Source organism: Nomascus leucogenys, chromosome 3 (assembly GCF_006542625.1).
Source record: "Nomascus leucogenys isolate Asia chromosome 3, Asia_NLE_v1, whole genome shotgun sequence".
Lineage (NCBI taxonomy): Eukaryota > Metazoa > Chordata > Mammalia > Primates > Hylobatidae > Nomascus > Nomascus leucogenys.
The window spans coordinates 41,004,779-41,029,902 of record NC_044383.1 but is presented as its reverse complement, the minus strand read 5'-3'; the positions used below and the strand labels follow the sequence as shown (position 1 = coordinate 41,029,902).

Genomic DNA, 25,124 nt, shown 5'->3' with positions numbered 1-25,124 from the left:
GGGTACCCTGTCCTTTTACACTATTAAAAGGCATTTTTCTGATTAAAAGTAGTTTAAAATCTTGAATGTTGATAGTCCCAATTGACATACCACTGTTTCCTAAGCCTATGGAGCAGGGAAATGTAAAGTAGGGCTGCCTGCAAAGTGAGATGACTGATGCCCAGGTGGCTCAAGCTGTTGCCAGGGAATGGGCTATGATCTCCAGGTGCCCCAATAGTTCAAATAATTCCACACAGTTCCAAGTTATAAAATATGGCTGAACACAGAACAAGGAGGTTACTTTGTAAATGGATTGATCTTACATAAACGCTTTAAGACCATCTGTGTCTCAAGAGGTTAGACCAGAAAATGAATGCCCAAATACCAGCAGAGGCAGTACTTGTGTTTGCAAATACATAACAGTTAAGAGCTCAGGCTCCGATGCCAGACAGACATTGGTTAAATCCCAGCTCTTCCAGCGAATAGCTGTGTGGCTATCTCTGTTAAGACATTCTTCTGACTATGTACAGTAGGGCTGATTGCATTCCTTAAGATGTGAATACGTGGTAGCTTCAGATGTTAGTGCTTTCCTTCCTAAAACTATGCCCTAATCCCTTTGGTTGGACTGTATTTTCCTCAAAAGCTTCACTCACTCATTTTAGGGTAGAGCTTTCTAGCTGGCTCACCTCATTCATTATGCTTTGAATCTCTCAAATTTCCATCTTTGAGAAAAACATATCTTAAAACTCTGGATGGTCGACTGGACTTAATAACTACAGAGAAAATGTAATTTTAACTAGAACATACAAACCACTTAGTTATATAAAACTTAAAATTGGTGCTTTCTTTAAAAATCACAAATGCTATATGCTGGAGACAGTATGAAGCTAAGCCTAGCCTATCAGTAATGAATTTAGAATAAAAGCGGACTGACCCAAAAGAGGACAAACGGAGGCATCCTGCCTGTGTTTACCACCTGATCCTCTAATCTCAGGGGTCTTTTGCACATTACAGGAGATTTTGTGATGTAGTGGAAAACAGAGGAGAACAAGTTCCATAGAGTCTTCATTTGTATTAGCTTATCTTAGTGCCCCACTGCACCATCCTAATACAGGCAGCAAAGACTAAGTCCCAACAGGTTTCTCTGCCTCAGGACTCTCTCCACTTCCTGACATCCTGCACACAGCCACCAAACTACTTTCCTAAACTCCCAGTTCCATCAGATAACTTCCCAGCTCAAAAACTTAATGGCTCCCTACCTACTACTACGCATTGGGAAAATCCTAACTAAAATTCAAGACCCAGGCCAGCATTACCCTACTGTTATAATACAGGACTTGTGTCCTCCTAATTCCCCCAGGGAAATTCTCTAAAGCTTCAACCAGACTAATCGGCTCACTGTTCCCCCAGCAAACTGCCCGCGTATCTAGGCTGGATTACGCCCACGCCAGCCCTCACTCCAACCTTTCTGCCATTCCTTCCAAAGCCAGCCTACCCCCCCCCTTTTCTATCTCTGACCCCACACGCTACCCATACTACCCATCTTCTGACCCTCGTCAACACACCCTTTTAGCTATCTCAATTCCCGTGGCATCCCAATCCGCTCCAATCAAGTCAAAGGTCCTTGGAAGGCAGACACATACTTTACATAGAGGGTCCAGCACAGTGCCCTGCACTTAGTAGGTGCTGGCTATCATTGATTAAAACCAGGAGGGGTTCACATAATGTTTCTAGGGAGGGCAAGATAATACTGCCTATCCTCTTCCATTCGTAGTAAAAAGTATTCAGCGTTCACTACAAGCCTGAAAACGCCTAGCGTACGCAGATCAACGGTGCAGTGGAGAGGGCACGCCACCGGATGGCAAAAAACCTGTGTCCTAACCCTGGTTTTGCCACAATCTCGGCAATTGCTGGGAAATCAAGCCATCTCTCGGAGCTCCGGTTGTCTCCGACGTAAAACAAGGGAGCTGCTGTAGAGGATCCCGAAGTATCTTTCGGCTCCTAAATGTCCCCAGATAGGAAACCCCACACTCGTCTTCTCACTAAGGCGGGAGGCAGGCAAACTTTTTTCCTAGCGCGGGCATTCCACACGGTCCTGGAAACTCAGTGCCCGGAGGAAAGGGCAGGGCTGAAGGCAAGGTGAGAAGCGGTCCCCCCGAAGTCGCCGGATTCCTTTCCCCCACGGCTCGAGTCCGCCTCAGGTTCCCGGCCCCCTCACAGGCGGACTCCGGGAGAGCGACGCGGCGCGGCTCCCGGGTGCAGGCCGGGTGACTGTCCGCCCCCGCGTCCCCCGCACTAGTGGCACATGCCCCGTGGCCCCGGGTAACGGCCCCGACCCCTCACCAGCCTGAGGGACGTCCCCGACTCTGGACCAGGCCTCTGGCTCCTGCCTGGCGAGCCGCTCTTCCGGGCCCTGGGGCGGCCTCAGCGCGGCAGTCCGGGCCCCAGGCCGGCGGGACGGGCGGCGTGAGGGGCAGCGGCGGCGGCTTTAAGTGCTGAATCACCACTTTGCAGCCCGAGCGCCAAACCACTGTGACCCCACGGGGCCCGAGGGCCCGGGCGCTCCATTCCGCTTACCCACACAGGCGCTCCAGGGGCGGCAGGCGGGCGCCGAGGACTGAGCGGAAGGTGCTGGGCAGCGCGGGGTGCAGAAGCCACGCTAGCCGGTACCGCATTAGCCAGCGCAGTAGCCAGGTTCACCGCAAACGCTTCCTGCTTGCGCTTCGAGCCGGCCCTGCGCACTGCGCATGCTCTAGCCGCCGCGCCGCGCGGTCTCCCGGGAGCTGCGGAGAGGTAGCCGCTCCGGGTTTTGCCTGGAGCCGGATGGGGCAAGGACGCGAGCGAGGACGGTGAAGACGGCGGACAGCCGAGGCCTGAGCAGGCGGACTGGCGGGACAGGGGTCTGGCCGGGGCGCTTTAGGAGCCAGCACCCAGACTTTCCCAGGCGGGGAGGGTCCCAGCTAGGTCCCACCGGCCGCACTTGTGAGGGTGGCGACGTGTGTCTGGCTGTGAGGGGGCGAGGGGCCGCTCATGAATCCAGTGAGGGCACACGGGGCTATGTTTTCTGAGGCACCCCCACTGACTAGCGTGCCAGACCCTGCAGGTGTTGGAACAAGGTTCGTGGTCGCGGCGGCCTCACCTAAAATGAATCCGCGGCGGGCGCGCGGCCCGCGGGCTCCCTCTAGAGCGCGGTGGGGACGGGGACCGCGAAGGCACAGATGCGCTGGAGACCAGGCTCGAGTGCGGCGTGGGGGAAATTCAGACGCAGGGGTCCGCGATAAAGAGGCCAGGACTCAGGGGGAGGTTTCCATCCTTGGGGAAGCTAGCAGCTCTCTTAAGAGGAAGGTGCGGATGGGACGGGCGCCACAGCAAAACAAGGCTTCAAATCCAGAGTAGAAACTACTACTCTTGTTAGTACTCCGTACTAGGAATACTACTAATGTCAGTCGGCTTCAGTCGTTACTTTTTAAACAAAGAATTTTCTCCCCAGTGGCTTTATGGTGCTTTGCACCCACGAACAACCTAATAGTTATGAATCTAACTTTCCATAATACCTTATGGGAGTCTTTAAGGAAGAATGCGATTAGGGATGGTGACTTCCCAGCTTAAGTACTTTTAGGTTTCTGATTGGCAGACCAAAGACTGCAGCCAAAAACTAGTGTCCTTAGTCCAAGTATTGCTTTAAATGGGAATTCAGCAGGAGGGTTCCTTAATCAAGTTGATGCTTTATCGAAGACCTACCCACGATCTTTTTAACAATGCAGTTTCACCTAAAGGCAAACCTTTGGATGAAAACAGGTAAAAATTATGGCAAGCCTCCTAGTGGTGTTTGCAAGTGCATGGTTTTAAGAACCTTTAAATTACCAGTCCCAGTGCAGAGTAGTCAATCAAGTCAATCACCTTGAAGCAGCTTCTCTGAGAGTGTTAATGCAGCCTTTCTGAATACATTTATGCTCCATTAATGGAATCTATAAATGGGCTGGGTCAAGGGTAGATTCAGACTTGGAGGGCTTGAAACATATGCAATTTGGGCGACCTCTTTGAGACATAAAATAGAAATTATAAATACAAAATTAGCAATCAAAAGATTACTATAGAGAGAAAATACATCACAACAAATACTCGAGACTTGGAGATTAGTACCCTTTTTTTTTCCTGAGATCTCTTTAGGCTATTTATTAGAAATGCTTACATAAAAATGCTTCCAGATGGCCGGGCGTGGTGGCTCATGCCTGTAATCCCAGCACTTTGGGAGGCCAAGCCGGGCGGATCACGAGGTCAGGAGTTCGAGACCAGCCTGACCAAAATGGTGAAACCCCGTGTCTACTAAAAATGCAAAAATTAGCCAGGCGTGGTGGCATGCGCCTGTAATCCCAGCTACTCAGGAGGCTGAGGCAGGAGAATCACTTGAACCCGGGAGGCGGAGGTTGAAGTGAGCCGAGATCACGCCACTGCACTCCAGCCTGGGCAACAAAATGAGACTCTATGTCTCAAAAAAAAAAAAAAAAAAATGCTTCCAGACAACAACTGGCTTTCCCTCTACAACTCCCAGTTTGGAGCCTGTGCAAGTGAGCAGCCCTGAAGTTTAAACTTCATTAGCTTCATGATAAATTTCCCTCTGGTTGGAGTAGATGTCCTGGATAAGAAAGAATAATATTAATATAGTCTCATAACTATCATCTCAATAAAGAGGAGGTGGTTGGAAAGAAAAATAACAATTTTGAGGGTCTACTCTGTGTTTGGCATTGTACATGGATCCTTCATTAGTCATCATGACCACCCTCTGTAATGGATATTTCCTCACCTACCAGAGATGAGGAAGCTGTGGCAGAGAGAGGTTTTTTTTTGTTTTTTGTTTGTTTTTTGTTTTTTTTTTTTTTTTTGAGACGGAGTCTTGCTCTGTGCCCCAGGCTGGAGTGCAGTGGCGCGATCTCGGCTCACTGCAAGCTCCGCCTCCCGGGTTCACGCCATTCTCCTGCCTCAGCCTCCCGAGTAGCTGGGACTACAGGCGCCCGCCAACACACCCGGCTAATTTTTTGTATTTTTAGTAGAGACGGGGTTTCACTGTGTTAGCCAGGATGGTCTCGATCTCCTGACCTCGTGATCCGCCCGCCTCGGCCTCCCAAAGTGCTGGGATTACAGGCTTGAGCCACCGCGCCCGGCCAGAGAGAGGTTAAGTAACTTGCCAACAATTGGACAAAAAAGAGTGGAGTTGTAATTTGAACCCAGGACTGTCTGATTCCAAAACCTGTGATTTGCTCATCTCATTTATGACTTCACAAATATTTGTTGAATGCCTTACAGATACCAGGTATTATAAAGGTGCTGGGGATACAGCAGTGGACAAAAAAGACAAAAGTTTCTGTCTTGATGGAGGTTACCTTCTAGCTGTGTGGGAAAAACAGATAATAAGTAAGTGAGTAAGCGATATGAAGAAACAGGTGGTCAGGAAAGACCTCTTTGAGGAAGTGACATTCAGACCCCAGAATGATGAGAAAAAGTAGGAAATGTGAAGATCTGGGGTGTAATCTTTCCCACTCTCACTCAAACAAGTATAAGATGTAAACCACCTAGACACTTTTTTCTTTTCTTTTTTTTTTTTTTAGACGGAGTCTCACTCTGTCGCCAGGCTGGAGTGCAGTGGCGCGATCTCGGCTCACTGCAACCTCCACCTCCCAGATTCATGCGATTCTCCTGCCTCAGCCTCCAGAGTAGCTGGGACTACCGGCACACGCCACCATGCCCAGTTAATTTTTGTATTTTTAGTAGAGACGGGGGCTTCACCATGCTGGCCAGGATGGTCTCGATCTCTTGACCTCATGATCCCCCTACCTTGGCTTCCCAAAGTGCTGGGATTATAGGCGTGAGCCACCGTGCCCAGCCTACAGCTTTTTTAGAAGCAGAAAAAGTAATGTGCTGAAGTCATTCTTTGCCTTAGATAGGAAAACTAGACACATATTCAAATATAAGTATTCTGATATACTGCAAGGCAAATATTAGTGTTTATCTGTGCTGTAAGTTCCTTCCATTAGCCCAGATAGAATGGAGTTCATCATAGACCTGAGTCAGGAGTTCCTAATGAATTGAAAGAAAAAAGCTTAAAAAGGAAGCCCAGTGATGACAGATTGGCATTTATTTCCTAACTGGTAATGTTCAGAAAAATAATACCTTTTGTCCCCCCAGATGTTTTAGCAGAGGAAAGAAAAAGAATTTTTTTTTTTTTTTTTTTGAGATGAAGTTTCACTCTTGTCACCCAGGCTGGAGTGCAATGGCATGATCTTGGCTCACCGCAACCTCCGCCTCCCGGGTTCAAGCAATTCTCCTGCCTCAGCCTCCCGAGTAGCTGGGATTACAGGCATGCGCTACTACGCCCAGCTAATTTTTGTGTTTTTAGTAGAGACGGGGTTTCTCCATGTTGGTCAGGCTGGTCTCCAACTCCCGACCTCAGGTGATCCGCCTGTCTCGGCCTCCCAAAGTGCCGGGATTACAGGAGTGAGCCACCGCGCCCAGCCAAGAATTTTTTTTTCTTTTTTTTTTTTTTTAAATAGGCCAGGTGCAGTGGCTCACACCTGTAATCCCAGCTCTTTGGGAGGCTGAGGCAGGTGAATCACTTGAGGTGAGGAGTTTGAGACCAGCCTGGCTAACATGGTGAAACCCTGTCTCTACAAAAAAATTAAAAAATTAGCTAGGCATGATGGTGTGCACCTGTAGTCCCAGCTACTTGGGAGGATGAGGCACAAGAATTGCTTGAACCTGGGAGGCAGAGGTTGCAGTGAGCTGAGATCGTGCCACTGCACTCCAGCCTAGGTAACAGTGAGACCCTGTCTCAAAAATAAAACTTAAAATGTCTTTTGAGGCTGGGCACAGTGACTCACGACTGTAATCCCAGCACTTTGGGAGGCCAAGGTGGGCGGATCACCTGAGTTTGGGAGTTCGAGACCAGCCTGACCAACATGGAGAAAACCCGTCTCTACTAAAAATACAAAATTAACTGGGCATGGTGGCACGTACCTGTAATCCCAGCTACTCGGAAGGCTGAGGCGGGAGAATTGCTTGAACCCAAGAGGCAGAGGTTGCGGTGAGCTGAGATAAAGCCATTGCACTCCAGCCTGGGCAACAAGAGTGAAACTCCATCTCAAAAAAAAAATGTCTTTTGAACTAATCTAGCCTGTTGTTATATATTCAAAATCAAAATCTGAATTCTGAATCCACCAACTCAAAATTTTGTACAAATAGCTAAAGAGAAAGCATACCTAGGTAGTTAATAACAAAGGAAAATTTAAAGTTAGGGATAGACGCGGTGGCTGATGCCTATAATCCCAACAATTTGGGAGGCAGAGGTGAGAGGGTGCTTGAGCTCAGGAGTTCAAGACCAGCTTTGGTAACATAGTCAGGCCTTGTCTATATAAAAAAAATAAAATAAAATTAGGCAGCAGGTGCAGTAGCTCATGCCTGTAATGCTAGCACTGTGGGAGGCCAAAGCGGGAGGATCACTTGAGCTTAGGAGTTCAAGACCAGCCTGGGCAACATAGAGCTCATCTCTATTTAAAATTAAGATCAAAACAAAACAAAAAATTAGCCGGGCATGGTGGTGCATGCCTGCGGTCCCAACTACTCTGGATGTTGAGGTGGGAGGATGGCTTGAGCCCAGGAGGTGGAGGTTGCAGTGAGCCAAAATCATGCCACTGCACTCCAGCCTGGGCAAGACAGTCAGACCCTGTCTCAAACCACAATTCTTGCAAGACCTTAAACATTTTTCATAAACATTTTTATTTGTATTATTTTTTAAGGCTCTTGAGCAACACCAATTATTTAATGAACAGCTGAGGAACATTGATTTTAGCCATCAATTTTCTTTTTCTCAAAAGAAAAATGTCTCAAAAGACTTTTTTTTTTTTTTTTTTTTAAATTGAGACAGAGTCTCACTCTGTCACCCAGGCTGGAGTGCAATGGCGTGGTCTTGGCTCACTGCAACCTCTAACTCCCAGGTTCAAGCGATTCTCCTGCCTCAGCCTCCTGAGTAGCTAGGATTATAGGCACCTGCCACCATGCTCAGCTAATTTTTGTATTTTTAGTAGAGACGGGGTTTCACCATGTTGGCCAGGCTGGTCTCAAACTCCTGACTTCAGGTGATCCACCCACCTCAGCCTCCCAAAGTGCTGGGATTACAGGCATGAGCCACCGCACCCAGCCTTTTTTATCTTTTTAAGATGGGGTCTCCCTCTGTGGCCCAGGCCAGAGTGCAGTGGAGTGATCTCGGCTCACTGCAACCTCTGCCTCCCGGGTTCAAGCGATTCTCCTGCCTCAGCCTCCCAAGTAGCTAGGACTACAGGCATGAGCCACCACGCCCTGCTGATTTTTTCGTATTTTTAGTTGAGACGGGGTTTCACCATGTTGGCCAAGCTGGTCTCGAACCCTGACCTCAGGTGATCTGCCCACCTTGGCCTCCCAAAGTGCTGGGATTACAGGCATGAACCACCGCACCCGGCCTTATTTTATGTGTCTTAATTTACTCATTTATCTCCCTCACTAACATGTAAATACCACAAGCATAGAAACCTGGTTGCTTGTTTCTCTGGTGTATCCTCAACATTGAAAGCAAGCCCTGGGCCCATAATATTTGTTGAATGGATAAATCAAGAGTTGTCTTAACTATGTGTGGAAAATATGAATTATAGATCTTGCCCATAAAGTAACTCAAATTTACCTTTAAGGATTAGCAAAGATGAGTCATTTAGGAAAACTCTTAACAAACAAGTTTATAATTAATCGCTTATCTATAAAACATTTTTAAAAATTCATGTTGCTTTTAGGTATTTTATTACCATAGTATTGTACTTAAAACTAATATACATTTTAAAACTTTTTATTGGGAAGGGCATGGTGGCTCACGCCTGTAATCCCAGCACTTGGGGAGGCTGAGGCAGGTGGCTCACCTAAGGTCAGGAGTTCGAGACCAGCCTGGCCAATGTGATGAAACCCCGACTCTACTAAAAATACAAAAAATTAGCCGGGCAGTGGCAGGTGTTTGTAGTCCCAGCTACCCGGGAGGCTGAGGCAGGAGAATTGCTTGAACCCAGGAGGCAGAGGTTGCAGTGAGCCAAGATCACGCCATTGCACTCCAGCCTGGGCAACAAGAGCAAAACTCCGTCTCATTAAAAAAAAAAAAAGAGCCGGGCGCGGCGGCTCACGCTTGTAATCCCAGCACTTTGGGAGGCCGCGGCGGGTGGATCACGAGGTCAGGAGATCGAGACCACAGTGAAACCCCGTCTCTACTAAAAATACAAAAAATTAGCTGGGCGTGGTGGCGGGTGCCTGTAGTCCCAGCTACTCGGAGAGGCTGAGGCAGGAGAATGGCGTGAACCCGGGAGGCGGAGCTTGCAGTGAGCCGAGATCGCGCCACTGCACTCCAGCCTGGGTGACAGGGCGAGACTCCGCCTCAAAAAAAAAAAAAAAGAAAGCTGGGCACGGTGGCTCACGCCTATAATCCCAACACTTTGGGAGGCCGAGGTAGGCAGATCACCTGAGGTGGAGAGTTGGAGACCAGCCTGACCAACATGGAGAAACCCTGTCTCTACTAATACAAAATTAGCCAAGCGTGGTGGTGCATGCCTGTAATCCCAGCTACTTGGGAGGCTGAGACAGGAGAACTGCTTAAACCTGGGAGGTACAGGTTGCAGTGAGCTGAGATCACGCCATTGCACTCTGGCCTGGGCAACAAGAGCGAAACTCTGTCTCAAAAAAAAAAAAAAGAAAGAAAAAAGAGAAAACTTTGTATTATGGAACAAGTAGTCAAACATATACAAAAGAAAAGAAAATAGTATAACTATTCCAGGCAAAATATGATTTTAGAATAGCCCAACAATGTCAACATAGATTTTGTGGTTTAGGATAAAAACATTTTGAAAAATACGATTTTAGAATTCCACAGCCAAACAATGTCAATAAATAAATACCCCAGGCATCCATTCATTATTCAGCTTCCATAATTACCAGTTCCTGGCCAATATTGTTCTATTTTTTCCTCCAACTCCCTCAACCTCCAGTAAATTATTCTGAACCAAATACCGGGCATCATATTATTAATATTTCATCTCAGTATTTCAGTATATGTCTCAAAGGACTTAAAGAAAATCCACAGGCACTAACATACTTAAAACATTAAGATAATTATTTAATATAATCAAATATTTAGTCAGTGTTCCCACTTTCCTGAGTGTTCCCACTTTCCTGAGTGTTCCCACTTTCCTGATTGCCTCAAATGTTTCTTTTTTACAATGGGTTTGTTCAAATCAGGATCCAAACAAGAACAAAACACTTCATTTAATTAATATGTTTCCTTTTTTCTTTTGTACCTTTTGAAGATTATCTTTTTTGAAGAGTTTATTGAAGTATTGGAAACAGAAAAGTAAACAAGTGATAAGTGTACAGCTCAGTGAATTTTCAAAAACTGAACACATCCCTGTAAACACACCCAGAAGCTCTGCCTTATTCTCCCTTTCAGGCACTGTCACCCCAACGGTAAGCACTAACCTGACTTCTAACACGATAAATTAGTTTTGCCTAGATTACAGTTTAATATAAATGCACTCATACAGTATATACTCTTTTGGATCTGGCTTTCTTTAACTGGTGAGATTTATCCATATTTTTTAGAATAATTTTTGTTTGTTTGCTTTCTTTTCTTTTTTTCTTTTTTTTTTTTTTTTTTGAGACAGAGTCTTGCTCTGTTGCCCAGGCTGGAGTGCAGTGGCGTGATCTCAGCTCACTGCAACCTCTGCCTTTCAGGTTTAAGTGATTCTCCTGCCTCAGCCTCCCAAGTAGCTGGGATTACAGGGGCCCACCACCATGCCCTGCTAATTTTTTTTTTTCTAAGTAGAGATGGGGTTTCACAATGTTGGTCAGGCTGGTCTTGGACTCCTGACCTCCGATGATCCTCCTGCCTCGGCCTCCTAAAGTTCTGGGATTACAGACATGAGCCCCCGCGCCAGCCTGTTTACTTTTTTTTTTTTTTTTTTTGAGATGAAGTCTCACTCTGTCAGCAGGCTGGAGTGCAGTGGTGCAATCTTGGCTCACTGCAACCTCTGATTCCCTGGTTTAAGCAATTCTCCTGTCTCAACCTCCCGAGTAGCTGGGATTACAGGCACGCGCCACCATGCCTGGCTAATTTTTTGTATTTTTAGTAGAGTTGGGGTTTTCACTGTGTTAGCCAGGATGGTCTCAATTTCCTGACCTCAGGTGATCCACCTGCCTTGGCCTCCCAAAGTGCTGGGATTATAGGCGTGAGCCACCGTGCCTGGCCCATAGCTTGTCAATTCTAAATCTTTTATTTATTTATTTATTTTGTTTGTTTGTTTGTTTGAGATGGAGTCCTGCTCTGTCACCCAGGCTAGAGTGCAGTGGCAGGATGTCGGCTCACTGCAACCTCTGCCTCCCAGGTTCAAGAGATTCTCCTGCCTCAGCCTCCTGAGTAGCTGGGATTACAGGTGCATGCCACCATGCCTGGCTAATTTTTGTATTTTTAGTAGAGATGGGGTTTCACCATATTGGTCAGGCTGATCTCAATCTCCTGGCCTCACAATCCATCCGCCTCGGCCTCCCAAAGTGCTGGGATTACAGGCGTGAGCCACCACGCCTGGCCAATTTTTGTATTTTTTTAGTAGAGATGGGGTTTCGCCATGTTGGTCAAGCTGGTCTTAAACTCCTGACAGGTGATCCATCTGCCTTGGCCTGCCAAAGTGCTGGGATTACAGGCATGAGCCACTGCACCCGGCCTCTCCCTCCTCTTTTTTATTTTGCAATTCATTTGTCAAAGGAGTTGAGTCATTTATCCTATAGTGTTCCCAACATTCTAAATTTTGCTGACTGTATTCTTTTTATTTTTATTTTTTTGAGACGGAGTTTTGCTCTTGTTGCCGAGGCTGGAGTGCAATGGAGTGACCTCGGCTCACTATAACCTCTGCCTCCTGGGTTCAACGGATTCTCCTGCCTCAGCCTCCTGAGTAGATGGGATTACAGGCATGCACCACCAAGCTCGGCTAATTTTTTTGTATTTTTTAGTAGAGACGGGGTTTCACCATGTTGCCCAGGCTGGTTTTGAACTCCTGACCTCAAGCGATCCACCCGCCTCAGTCTCCCAAAGTGCTGGGATTCCAGGCGTGAGCCAGCGTGCCCAGCCTGCTGACTGTATTCTTACAATGTGACTTAACATGTTTGTTTCTTATATTTCCTGTAAATGGTAGTTACATCCACCAATTTGATCAGATTCAGCAAATATGCATTTGACAAGCTTTTACTAGGCACTGTGCTTGCTGCTAGGTGGGATACAAAAATGACTAAGACATCACTCCTAATCTATTGTTTATTATGAATATGATAGGTTAAGGCCGGGCGTGGTGGCTCATGCCTGTAATCCCAGCACTTTGGGAGGCTGAGGCAGCCGGATCACTTGAGGTCAGGAGTTGGAGACCAGACTGGCCAACAATGCAAAATCCCGTCTCTACTAAAAATACAAAAAGTAGTGGCTGGACGCGGTGGCTCACACCTGTAATCCCAGCACTTTGGGAAGCTGAGATGGGCGGATCACCTGAGATCAGGAGTTCGAGACCAGCCTGACCAACATGGAGAAAACCCATCTCTACTAAAAATACAAAATTACCCAGGTATGGTGGTGCATGCCTGTAATCCTAGCTACTCGGAAGGCTGAGGCAGGAGAATCACTTGAACCTGGGAGGTGGAGGTTGCGGTGAGCTGAGATTGCACCACTGCACTCCAGCCTGGGCAACAAGAGCAAAACTCTGTCTCAAAAGAAAAAACAAACTAAAAATACAAAAAGTAGCCAGGTTTGGTGGCGCACACCTGTAGTCTGAGGCAGAAGACTCCCATGAATCCGGGAGGCAAAGGCTGCAGTGAGCCGAGATCATGCCACTGCACCCCACCCTGGGTGACAGAGTGAGACCCTGTCTGCCTGGTTCTTTTTTTGTTGTTTTGTTTTGTTTTTGTTGTTTTGTTTTGTTTTTGTTTTTTCTGAGACGGAGTTTTGCTCTTGTTGCCTAGGCTGGAGTGCAATGCCATGATCTCGGCTCACCGCAACTTCTGCCTCCTGGGTTCAAGCAGTTCTCCTGCCTCAGCTTTCCAAGTAACTGAGATTACAGGCATGTGCCACCATGCCCAGTTAATTTTGTATTTTTAGTAGAGACAGGGTTTCTCCATGTTGGTCAGGCTGGTCTTGAACTCCCGACCTCAGGTGATCTGCCCGCCTCGGCCTCCCAAAGTGCTGGGATTACTGCTGTAAGCCACCATGCCTGGCAGGGCAGGACTTTTTAAATTCATTTTTGCGACTATCACAGGGTATGCACCTAAGCTCAGTAAACATTTGTTGAGTAATTAAAACTAACTAAAGGTGTTTTTTTTTTTTCTTTTTTTTTTTTTTGAGATGGAGTCTTGTTCCGTCACCCAGGCTGGAGTGCAGTGGCACGAGCTCAGCTCACTACAAGCTCTGCCTCCCGGGTTCACGCCATTCTCCTGCCTCAGCCTCCCAAGTAGCTGGGACTATGGGTGCCCGCCACCATACCCGGCTAATTTTTTTTGTACTTTTAGTAGAGACGGGGTTTCACCGTGTTAGCCAGGATGGTCTCGATCTCCTGACCTCGTGATCCACCTGCCTTAGCCTCCCAAAGTGCTGGGATTACAGACGTGAGCCACCGCTCCTGGCCCCTGATTTTTTTTTTTTTTTTTTTTTTTTTTAAGATAAGATCTTGCTCTGTCACCCAGGCCGGAGTGCACTGGTATGATAATGACTCACTGCAGCCTCACCTCCCAGGCTCAAGTTATCCTCCCAGCTCAGCCTCCCGAGTAGCTGGGACCACAGGTGAGTGCCGCCATGGCTGAGATTATTTTCATTTTTTGTAGAGATGAGGTCTGGACAGTCTTGGAAGAATTCTTATGTTAAATAAAAATTCAGGATGCAAAATTCTATATTCAGGTTGAGCATAGTGGCTTACCCCTGTAATCCCAGCACTTAAGGAGGTAGAGGCAGAATGATAGTTTGAGTCCAGGAGTTCAAGACCTGCCTGGGCAACATAATGAGACTGTTCTCCACAAAAAGGGGGGAAAAAACCAAAAAAACCCTATATATTCAATTATGATCTCAATTACTGAAAATATACAAATAGACAACTGGAAAGAAATACATCAAAATATTAATGGTAGTAATTGCTGGGTGGTAGAAATCTGCTATCTCTATATAGGAGTTCCAGAAAGAAAGAACAGACGTGACAAGTGAAATAGTCAATGAATAATTCAAAAACATTTCCCAGACTGAAGGTAACAACTTGCCAGACTGAAAGGTTCAGCCCAATTAATGAAAGTAGATGCACACCTTGGCCGGGCGCAGTGGCTCACGCCTGTAATCCCAGCACTTTGGGAGGTCGAGGCGGGCCGATCATGAGGTCAGGAGATCGAGACCATCCTGGTTAACATGGTGAAAACCCATCTTTACTAAAAATACAAAAAATTAGCTGGGTGTGATGGCGGGTGCCTGTAGTCCCAGCTACTTGGGAGGCTGAGGCAGGAGAATAGCATGAACCCAGGAGGTGGAGCTTTCAGTGAGCCGAGATTGCGCCACTGCACTCCAGCCTGGGCGACAGTGCAAGACTCCGTGTGAAAAAAAAGAAAGAAAGAAAGAAAGTAGATGCACACCAAGGCACATCATTGCAAGATTTCTTTTTTTTTTTTTTGGAGACAGCATCTCACTCTGTTGCCCCGGCTAGAGTACAGTGGCGCGATCTCGGCTCACTGCAACCTCCGCCTCCCAGGTTCAAGCGATTCTCCTGCTTCAGCCTCCTGAGTAGCTGGGACTACAGGCACGCGCCACCACACCTGGCTAATTTTTGTATTTATAGTAGAGATGGGGTTTCACCATATTGGCCAGGCTGGTCTCGGACCCCTGACCTCATGATCCGCCCACCTCAGCCTCCCAAAGTGCTGGGATTACAAGCGTGAGCCACCGCGCCTGGCTTCTTTTTTTCTTTTCTTTCTTTTTTTTTTTTTGAGACAGAGTCTTGCTCTGTCGCCCAGGCTGGAGTGCAGTGGTGCAGTCTCGGCTCACTGTAACCTCCACCTCCCAGGTTCAAGCGATTGTCATGCCTCAGCCTCCAAGTAGCTGGGATTACAGATGTACGTCACCACGCCCGGCTAATTTTTATATTTTTAGTAGAGATGCGGTTTCACCGTGTTGGCCAGGCTGGTCTCAAACTCCCAACTTCAGGTGATCCACCTGCCTCGGGCTCCCAAAGTGCTGGGATTACAGGCATGAGCCACCGCGCCCGGCCTCATTCTAGTCACTAGAATGAAATGCTCAGCTATGAACAGACATAATAACCTGAATACAGATAATTGATTTAACCAGAAATTGTAATATTGGGTATAAGGAGAAGGAAATGCAGAGAGGATGGTAAAGTTTGAGAACTAACCTCACCTACCATATGATGTCAATAAATAATGTCTAAAATGGATTAATCAAAAGATAACTGTATAGATCTGGCACAGGGGTGGCTCATGCCTGTAATCCTAGCACTTTGGAAGGCTGAGGCGGAGGATTGCTCGAGTCCAGCAGCTTGAGGCTAGCCTGGGTAACAAAGCAATACCCTGTGCCTATGAACAATTTTAAAAATTAGTGGGTGTGGTGGTGTGCGCCTGTAGTCCCAGCTACTCATGAGTCTGAGGCAGTAAGATCACTTCAACTGATGCAGTTGAGGCTATTCAGGAGGTGGAAGTGGATTGCTGGAACCCAGGAGGTCAAGGGCCAGGCGTGGTGGCTCATGCCTGTAATTCCAGCACTTTGGGAGGCCAAGGTGGGGGAATCACTTGAGCCCAGGAGTTCAAGACCAGCCTGGACAACGAAGTGAGACCCTGTCTCTACAAAAAATAGAAAAAAATTTGCCGGGTGTAGTGGCATGTGCCTGTGGTCCCAGCTACTCAGGAGGCTGAGGCAATAGGATTGCTTCAACGGGAGCAGTTGAGGCTGCAGTGATACCTGAAAGAGCCACTGCACTCTAGCCTGGGCAGCAGAGTGAGACCCTGTCTCAAAAAAAAAAAAAAAAAAATACAAATAACAGTATATACAAATTCCTTATGAAAATAGAAACGTGTAAATGCCAGCAAAAACAACTAAAGTGATTGGTTGTTTCTGGGGTAAAGGTCTAGAGGCATTGGTGTGGGATAAGGCTGAGAAAATACCTTTTTTTTTGTTACAAGCCTTTTAGAATTATTTAACTTTATAAAACATTTCCACGTTTTTCTTTTCTTTTCCTTTCTTCTCTTTCTTTCTTTCTTTTTTTTTTTTTTTTTGAGACAAAGTCATACTCTGTCACCCAGGCTGGAGTGCAGTGGCATGCTCTTGGCTCACTGCAACCTCTGCCTCCCAGGTTCAGGCAATTCTCCTGCCTGGTATTACAGGTATGAGCTGCCATGCCCAGCCTCCATGTTTTTCTTTAAGAAAAATAAAAATTAATTTAAAATAGTTTATTCGAGAAGTACATATACTCCTGAAAGAGAAATGCCAGAGCAAACACGTGGGCAACGATGTTGCATTGTTAGAATTCAGTTTAACTAGACTTAAATTATTATTATTATTATTATTATTATTATTGAGACGGAGTCTTGCTGTGTCACCAGGCTGGTGTGCAGTGGCGTGATCTTGGCTCACTGCAGCCTCTGCCTCCCAAGTTCAAGTGATTCTCCTGCCTCAGTCTCCCAAGTAGCTGGGACCACTGGTACACGCCACCATGCTAATTTTTTTTTTTTGTATTTTTAGTAGAGACGAGGTTTCACCATACTGGCCAGGATGGTCTCAAACTCCTGACCTGGTGATCTGCCCATCTTGGCCTCCCAAAGTGCTGGGATTACAGGTGTGAGCCACCACACCTGGCCCCAGCTAATTTGTTTGTTTTGAGATGGAGCCTCGCTCTGTTGCCCAGGCTGGAGTGCAGTGGCATGATCTTGGCTCACTGCAACCTCTACCTCCAGGGTTCAAGTGATACTCCTGCCTCAGCCTCCCAACTAGCTGGGATTACAGGCACGTGCCACCACACCTAGCTAATTTTTGTATTTTTAGTAGAGATGGGGTTTCACCATGTTGGCCAGGCTGGTCTTGAACCCCTGACCTCAGGTGATCTACCTGCCTTGGCCTCCCAAAGTGCTGGGATTATAGGCGTGAGCCACCGTGCCCAGCCAAGAAATGTTGATTATTAGCCTGGGTAGTTTGAACTCAACAAAGGCAATGTAAAATGACATTTCAGGGACTGCTTAGTGCAACAAAACACTTACATGGGGCCATTAGACCCTGACTATCTCTATTAGACTTAGCCCTGAGGACAAGTACAATAATTCAGCCTGTATATTCATTGCCAGGCCCACAGTAAGCATTTCAAAAAGAGTATGATAAAAGTGGATGCGACCAGGCATGGTGGCTCACGCCTATAATCTCAGCACTTTGGGAGGCCGAGGCGGGCGGATCACGAGGTCAGGAGTTCGAGACCATCCTGGCCAACATGGTGAAACCTCGTCTCTACTAAAAATACAAAAATTAGCTGGGTGTGGTAGCGCGTGCCTGTAAACCCAGCTACTCAGAAGCTGAGGCATGAGAATCACTTGAACCCGGGAGGCAGAGGTTGCAGTGAGCCGAGATTGTGCCATTGCACTCCAGCCTGGCGACAGAGTGGGACTCTGTCTCAAAAAAAAAAAAAAAAAAAAAAATACATGTGCACTTAGCAAATGAAAAAAACTCAGTGGGAAAGACAGTAGTTAAGAACCTGAAAGTTGGAATGGGAAAGAATTCTAAGTTCCTTCCCTAATAGTTAACCTTACACTATGATTAAAGTGTAATTACAGTCATATGCTGTATGACTACAGACAAACTTATTTGGCTAGTTTACTGATAAAATAGTGGAAAATAATAGTTCCTACTTCACAAAGTTGTTCTGAAGATTAAATGAGATGATACACACAAAGCCTTTAGCATGGAGTCTGACTCACAGTAAACCCTAGGTAAATGGTAGCTGTATCTATTATCAAATGGAGACTCTTGAATTTCTTGCATCAACCCATGTGACTGTTAATGTATATACTGTTTGAATATTTACTAAAGAGAAAGGAAAGACGGCCCAGCAGGGTAGCTCATGCCCATAATCCCAGCAGTTTGGGAGGCTGAGGTGGGAGGTTTACTTGAGACCAGGAGTTCAAGACCAGCCTGGGTAGCATAGGGAGACCCCCATATCTACCAAAGGAAAAAAAAAATTAGCCAGGTCTGGTGGCTTGTGCCTATAGTCCCAGCTACTCAGGAGGCTGAGATGGGAGGATCCCTTGAGCCCAGGAGGTCCAGGCTTCAGTGAGCCGTGATGGTGTATTGTACTCCAGCCTTGGTGATAGAGCGAGACCCTGACTCAAAAAAAAAAAAAAAAAAAAATGAAAGAAAAGGAGATTTTTTTTTTCTTTTTGAGACAGAGTCTAGCTCTGTCACCCAGGCTGGAGTCCAGTGGTGCCATCTTGGCTCACTGCAACCTCTCCCTCCTGGGTTGAAGCGATTCTCCTGCCTCACCCTTCTGAATAGCTGGGACTATAGGAGCCCACCACCATGCCCGGCTAATTTTTTTGTATTTTTAGTAGAGACGGGGTTTTACCATATTTATTGGCCACACTGGTCTCGAATTCCTGACCTTATGATCTGTCCATCTCGGCCTCCCAAAGTGCTGGGATTAAAGGCATGAGCCACCGTGCCCAGCCAAAAAGGAGAAATTTTTTTTTCCTATTATATCCCAGGCACTTTATATGTTATTTTAATCCTCACAATAATAGTAATTATTATTATCTCCATTTTACAGATAAGGAAACCAAGGCTGATAGAGGTTAAGTAATTTCCTTCAGGTACTCAATATATATTTATTGAGTAAAGCCTTACTTTGGTGTAAGGCTTGTTCAAGACACTGGGAAAATAATACTGAACAAAAACACAGGGTCCCTAATAAAACTTACATTCTATCCAGGGAGACACACAATATATTGACAATGTAATATATTGTCAACACACAATATATTGCCTGTAGTGTTAAGAAGAAAATAGACAGGGTTCTGAGATAGAAAGTTATAAGAGGAAGGCCAGGTGCAGTGGCTCACATCTGTAATCCTGGCACTTTGGGAGGCCAAGGAGGGCAGATTACTTGAGGCCAGGAGTTCGAGACTAGCCTGGCCAACATGGTGAAACCCAGTCTCTACTAAAAATATAAAAAAAAAACTTAGCCGGGCGTGGTGGGGCACTTGTAATCCCACCTATTCAGGAGGCTGAGGCATAAGAATTGCTTGAACCCAGGAGGTGGAGTTTGCGGTGAGCCGAGATCCCGCCACTGCACTTCAGCATGGGGGACAGGGCAAGACTCCTTCTCAAAAAAAAAAAAAAGAAATTACGAAGAATGTGCTTTAGATAGGGTGGTCAGGATAGGTGTTTTTAAAAGAGAAAGTTCAACTGAGAGCTGAAGAATGAGATGGGTAAGCCATGCAAAGAGCCAAACGGAGTTCAGGGCAGAGGGTACGTCAGGTACAAGGGCCTGGCCACAGGAAAAAGCTAGGAGCTCTGAAGCATGGTAATAAGATTTTTGGAAAGTGCCTTTAGTTGGTGGTATGGACAAGGGCCAGATCATGAGGACCCTACAGGGCATAGTAATGAGTTTGGATTTCATTCCAAATACAAATGAGAAGGTAGTGTAAGATTAAAAAGCAGATGAAGAGCATAATCTTATTTTCTTACTTCTTAAAAGACACTTCCCTTGCTGAGTAAATGTAGTGGAGGGGTTCGGGGGGGAGGAGAAAAGGGCAGAAGATAATCTTGTTAAGGAGGTAGATGACAGTTGTTCAGGGAAGAGATAAGAGCCTTGGACTGGGGTGATCATCGCAGGGGAGATAAAATCAACAGGACTCCACTACACGTGGAGGAATCAAAGGTTCTGGTTAGCACCAGTATCCAGATGAGAAAGATTAGGGTGGAGATAAGAAGATAGAGTTCCAATCCCAGCACTTTGGGAGGCCGAGGCGGGCAGATCACGAGGTCAGGAGATCGAGACCATCTTGGCTAACACGGTGAAACCCCGTCTCTACTAAAAATACAAAAAATTATCCAGGCGCGGTGGCAGGCTCCTGTAATCCCAGCTACTCGGGAGGCTGAGGCAGGACAATGGCATGAACCCGGGAGGCGGAGCTTGCAGTGAGCCGAGATAGCGCCACTGCAGTCCGGCCTGGGCAAAAGAGCAAGACTCCGTCTCTAAAAAAAAAAAAAAAAAAATAGAGTTACGTTTTTCCTTTTTGCCTTTGTTAAATGCCCAGGCACGCCACAATACCAGGCGTTATCAATACCAGCTCACATTCCTTTCCTTATTTGAAAAGAGGACTAACTTTCTAGCTGATTACAGACACCCCTTCCCCTTTCCTTTCCGCTTTCTTTTACGTGCCCACCTTAGCTAAAAAAAAAATCAAATGTTTAGCCAACCGGAATTAGTTTAGATTATACGACCCAACCCCAGCCAATGGGAAAAGATACAGGGGCAGGACTTGCGTCAAAAATAAAGACTCCTGCCCCTTTGTTTAGGTGTGCTCTCATGGCGACTGGCCAAAAAGGCACCCCTCTGCGCAAAAATAAAATTGCTTTGCTAAAAATCCTTTGTTCAAGTGTTCAATTTCCTTAAGATTTTAAACGTTATTCATAACAATAGGCTCCTGTTTCAGTATTTCCTGGTGCGGCGTACCACACCTAAAGCGGTCGAGTCACGCCAGGCACTGCCAAGACGCCGAAAAGTTCGCCCGTAGCAGGCCGGAGGTGACCGAGGGCGCGCAGGCCCCAGGAGCGCTGCATGCTGGGATCCGTAGGCCGGGGCGGCAGATGTTTGCGCAGCTTCCTTGAGATGCTACCGCCCGCAGCGCCGCGCAGAAGCGGGGAGAGCAGCGCGCCCGCGGCCTGCGTCAGTCGGTCAGTGCAGTCGTTCTAAAATCGAGGCGGACCCTGCTTTCTTGCCTGGAGTCGCTTAGAGATGATGACTAAAGGATAAATTCAGAGTCCTCCAAATGGCATTCAGTGTCCATTTCATCACGATTTGGAACCTGTAGTAGCCTTATCTCTTAACACTTCCTAATTATTATTATTATTTTCTTTTTGAGAAAGGGCATTGCTCTGTCGCCTAGGCTGGAGTAATCCAGCGGCATAATCCCGGCTCAGTGCAGCCTCGATCTCCCGTGTTCAGCAATCCTTTTGCCTCAGCCTCCCGAGTAGATGGGACCAAAAGGCACGCACCACCACACCAGGCTGTTTTTCCCCCCCTATTTTTTGTTGAGACCCGTTGGGAGGCGGGGGGGGGACTCCCTATGTCGCCCAGGCTGGTCTCAAACAACTGGAATTTAAGCTATCCTCCTACCTCGGCCCGTTAAAGTGTTGGGATTACAGGAGTGAGCCACCGAGCCCCAACATTAATTATTCTTCAAGACTATTCTGGACCGGGCGCAGTGGCTCACGCCTGTAATCCCAGCACTTTGGGAGGCCGAGGCAGGTGGATTATCTGAGGTCAGGGTTCGAGACCAGCCTGGCTAACATGGTGAAACCACATCTCTACTGAAAATACAAATACTAGCCGGGCGTGGTGGCACGCACCTGTAATCCCAGCTACTCGGGGGCTGAAGCAGCAGAATCGCTTGAACCCGGGAGGCGGAGGTTGCAGTGAGCCGAGATCGCGCCACTGCACTCCAGCCTGGGTGACAAGAGCGAGACTCCGTCTCACAATAAAAAAAAAAAAAAAGACTATTCTGGTCTCTGCCTCCGGGATGGCGGCTCGCTTTGGGCCTCTCTTCTGTGCTTCTATTGCCCTCTTACAATTCTCTAATAATTATAATCATGGTGATTGCTTACCGTATATTCCAATCTATTTACTTCCACAAGCTCATTAATTCTCACCCTAACCCTCTGAGATGGTTAATATTATTTCCTCTCTGCAGCTGAGGGAATTTTGGGCTAGGGACGTTATGTAAGTTGAGCCACGCTACGCTAAAAGTTCCACACTCAGTTCTAGCGTCTCGGCTCTGGACTACCAAATTCCGGAGCAAGCGCAAAGACCACCTCTTTACGTTCCCGTAGGCCACGCTCCGTGGGCGGGGCTCCGGTGAGGATACTGCATCCCATGGTGCCTTGCGCGCCAGCGCAACCATTGGTCCGGTTACTGGGTCCCTTTTTCAAATTGAGGCGCCCAGTCGTTGCTCGGTTTCTGGGGATTCGGGCGGAGACGAGATTAGTGATTTGGCGGCTCCGGCTGGCGCGGGACAAACGCCACGGCCAGAGTACCGGGTAGAGAGCGGGGACGCCGAACTGCGTGCGTCGGTCCTCCAGGCCACGCCAGCGCCCAAGAGGGACCAGGAAGACTCCGGCCCCTGTCGGCCGCCAAGCCCCTCCGCTCCTCACACCGCCCCGGTCCGCGGCCGGGCCTTGATTTTTTGGCGGGGACCGTCATGGCGTCGCAGCCAAATTCGTCTGCGAAGAAGAAAGAGGAGAAGGGGAAGAACATCCAGGTGGTGGTGAGATGCAGGTAGGGAGAGGGCTGACAGGATTCCCAGCGCCGGGGCTTCGCTGCTGGGCCCCCTACTGCGCGGTCCAGGGAGACGGATTTTATTTGCATTTCCTGAGGGTCCCAGTTTCTTGGTTCTCCGCGTTCTGTTCAATAAAAATGACACCCGGTTGCTGTGTGTGTCTGATTTTTAGGAGAAAATAGCATGTTTGATTTGATCACTGTTCCATACTGAAAAGTGCGTTATTTTAAAACTATAGTCAATAAAAATTTAGGTGTCACTTTTATATGCTACTTCATGTAGTTTGTCAGTTTGGAAGTAAGACTGAATACCTGTTTTGCAGATGGTTAAGCACTTACGTTGGTATTATTACCTCTAAAAAGCAATCACTGTTCTCTTTATTCTAGATGCAGTATTTTCTGCACGCCTACTAAACAAGTAAACATCTCTGTCTTTAAACATTAAAAATTAAGTTATAAAGTGAGTTTATGTTTTTTAAAAGATCAAGACAAGTTAAGCTAGTGTAAATTTCTGATTGTGCTGCAGTTTTCCCTTTCATCTGTCTGTTTGTTCATAGACTAGATTAAACGGATATTTCGAGATAACCCTGACTGGTTTCCAAATAACTTCCCAATTTTAAAATGAGCTAGAAACTGCTGCTTAGTTAGAATTGATTTATTCAACTTTTTAGAGGCTCTCCACAGTTTACTGAGTATGTGTGTTTTGTGTGTCTTTTTGTGGCTGTTAACAGTTGCTGTTGCAACTTTTCTGTAAACCCCAAAGTATTCTAAAATTAAAAGGTTATTTTTTAGAAAAACTTGTATCAACAAACTTTCTTAGGCTATTGTTTACTCAGCCCTGGTAATTTGAATTGTGGATATCGAAGATGATGACTAGGTTTCTAAACTAGGTGCCAGAGAGGAAATTTGGTGGCAATCTGAAGTCTAGCCAGTGACACTTACTAGTTGTACTCTGGGGCTTCTATTGTTTGAAGATTTTTATTTAAAAATGCAGTGCATATAACAAGTGCAAATTTTAAAATTATTTTGGTTGTTTAATAAAACCAGGCAATATTACCTTTTCCGTATGTGTTTATTTAATTTCTTTTTTTTAATATTAGTTACAAAATACTTCAGACTTACAAAAAGTTATTAAGAACAATGTAATAAACATTTGTATATTCATCACCCAGATTAAGATACAAAACAATCATTGCTGGAGCCCCCCTTTTCCCTCTCCATCCCTTTTCCTCCAGCTACAGTTAACCATTATCTTGAACTTGATGTTTATGATCCATATACATTTCAAGTCTTGCCTTAGAAGAGATTTACTTTATCACCAACAAATAGAATAGTTCTTTGCTTGTGTCTAATATTTACAGTAATTTTTGTGTAAAGAGATTTTTTTTTTCAGATTAGCCTTTTTCTTTCAAATAGCCTTCTTGGTGCAAGTCTGTTATTAAGCTTTAGTAAATAGGTGACTTAGGAGTTGCAAGGTCCTCAGGGGTTGGTAAGCCTTTTCTGTAAAGGGCCCAGAGAAATAAATATTTATTTTATTTAAATACTTTAGGCTTTGCAGATCGCATGTGGTTTATCATTTTTTTTTTGAGACAGGGTCTTGCTCTCTTAGGCCGTAGTGCAGTGGTGCAATCTCAGCTCACCACAACCTCCGCCTCCTGGATTCAAGCGATTTTCCCACTTCAGCCTCTCAGGTAGCTGGGATTACAGGCGCACACCGCCATGCCTGACTAATTTTTGTATTTTTAGTAGAGATGGGGTTTCACCATGTTGGCCAGGCTGGTCTCGAACTCCTGACCTCAGAGAATCCACCCGCCTCGGCCTCCCAAAGTGCTGGGATTATAGGCGTGAGCCACCGTACCCCTCTACATGTGGTTTCTGTCGCATTATTTTCTGATCTTTTTTTTTTTTTTTTTTTAAGAACACTTTAAAACTGTAAAAATCATTCTTAAATCTGGCAGGGCAGGGGCCAGGTTTGACTCACAGGTAAAGTTTACAGATCCCTACATAATGCGCTACTGGTTCTCTTTCTTATGCCCCTCCTATTCCCTCCCCTATTTTTTTCCCAATTTAAAAAGTCGTTTTCAAATACACATAATATAAAATTTAACATCTTAACCACTTTTAAGTGTACAGTTCAGTGATATTAAATACATAATATTCTGCAACCATTACTACCATCCACCTCCATAACTCTTCATCATGAAAAACGGAAACTCTATACGCATTAAACAATAACTCCCCATTTCCCTCTCCCATCAACCCCTGACACCTACCATTCGACTGTCTATGATTTTGACTACTCTAAGTACTTAATCAAGTGGAGTCATAATACAGTATTTATCCTTTTGTGACTTGCTCATTCCACTTAGGCATAATGTCCTCCAGGTTGGACCATGTTGTAGCAAATGTCAGAGTTTTCTTCCTTTTTAAGGCTGAATAGTATTTATTGTATGTATATACCACATTTTGCTTGTCCCTTCATAGGTCAATGGACACTTGAATTACTTCCTTTTTTTTTTTTTTTTTTTTTTT

General features: G+C 46.2%; 2 protein-coding genes across 4 annotated transcripts in view; one reads left to right on the top strand and one right to left on the bottom strand.

Moving 5' to 3' along the window:
• The window catches only part of IDE (insulin degrading enzyme), a 121,750-nt gene extending 119,020 nt beyond the window's left edge, over positions 1-2,730 (bottom strand). For all 3 annotated transcript variants that reach the window (XM_030809258.1, XM_030809255.1, XM_030809256.1), the window contains exon 1: positions 2,557-2,730. Coding sequence is in view for 2 of the 3 variants with exons in the window: in XM_030809255.1 (XP_030665115.1) it covers positions 2,557-2,654 (98 nt within the window). In the remaining variant the exon portion in view is untranslated. The remainder of the gene's footprint in view (positions 1-2,556) is intronic.
• Positions 2,731-22,270: 19,540 nt separating this feature from the next.
• The window catches only part of KIF11 (kinesin family member 11), a 64,756-nt gene continuing 61,902 nt past the window's right edge, over positions 22,271-25,124 (top strand). The window contains exon 1 of the mRNA XM_030809254.1: positions 22,271-22,592. Coding sequence (XP_030665114.1) covers positions 22,516-22,592 — 77 coding nt within the window. The 5' untranslated portion in view covers positions 22,271-22,515. The remainder of the gene's footprint in view (positions 22,593-25,124) is intronic.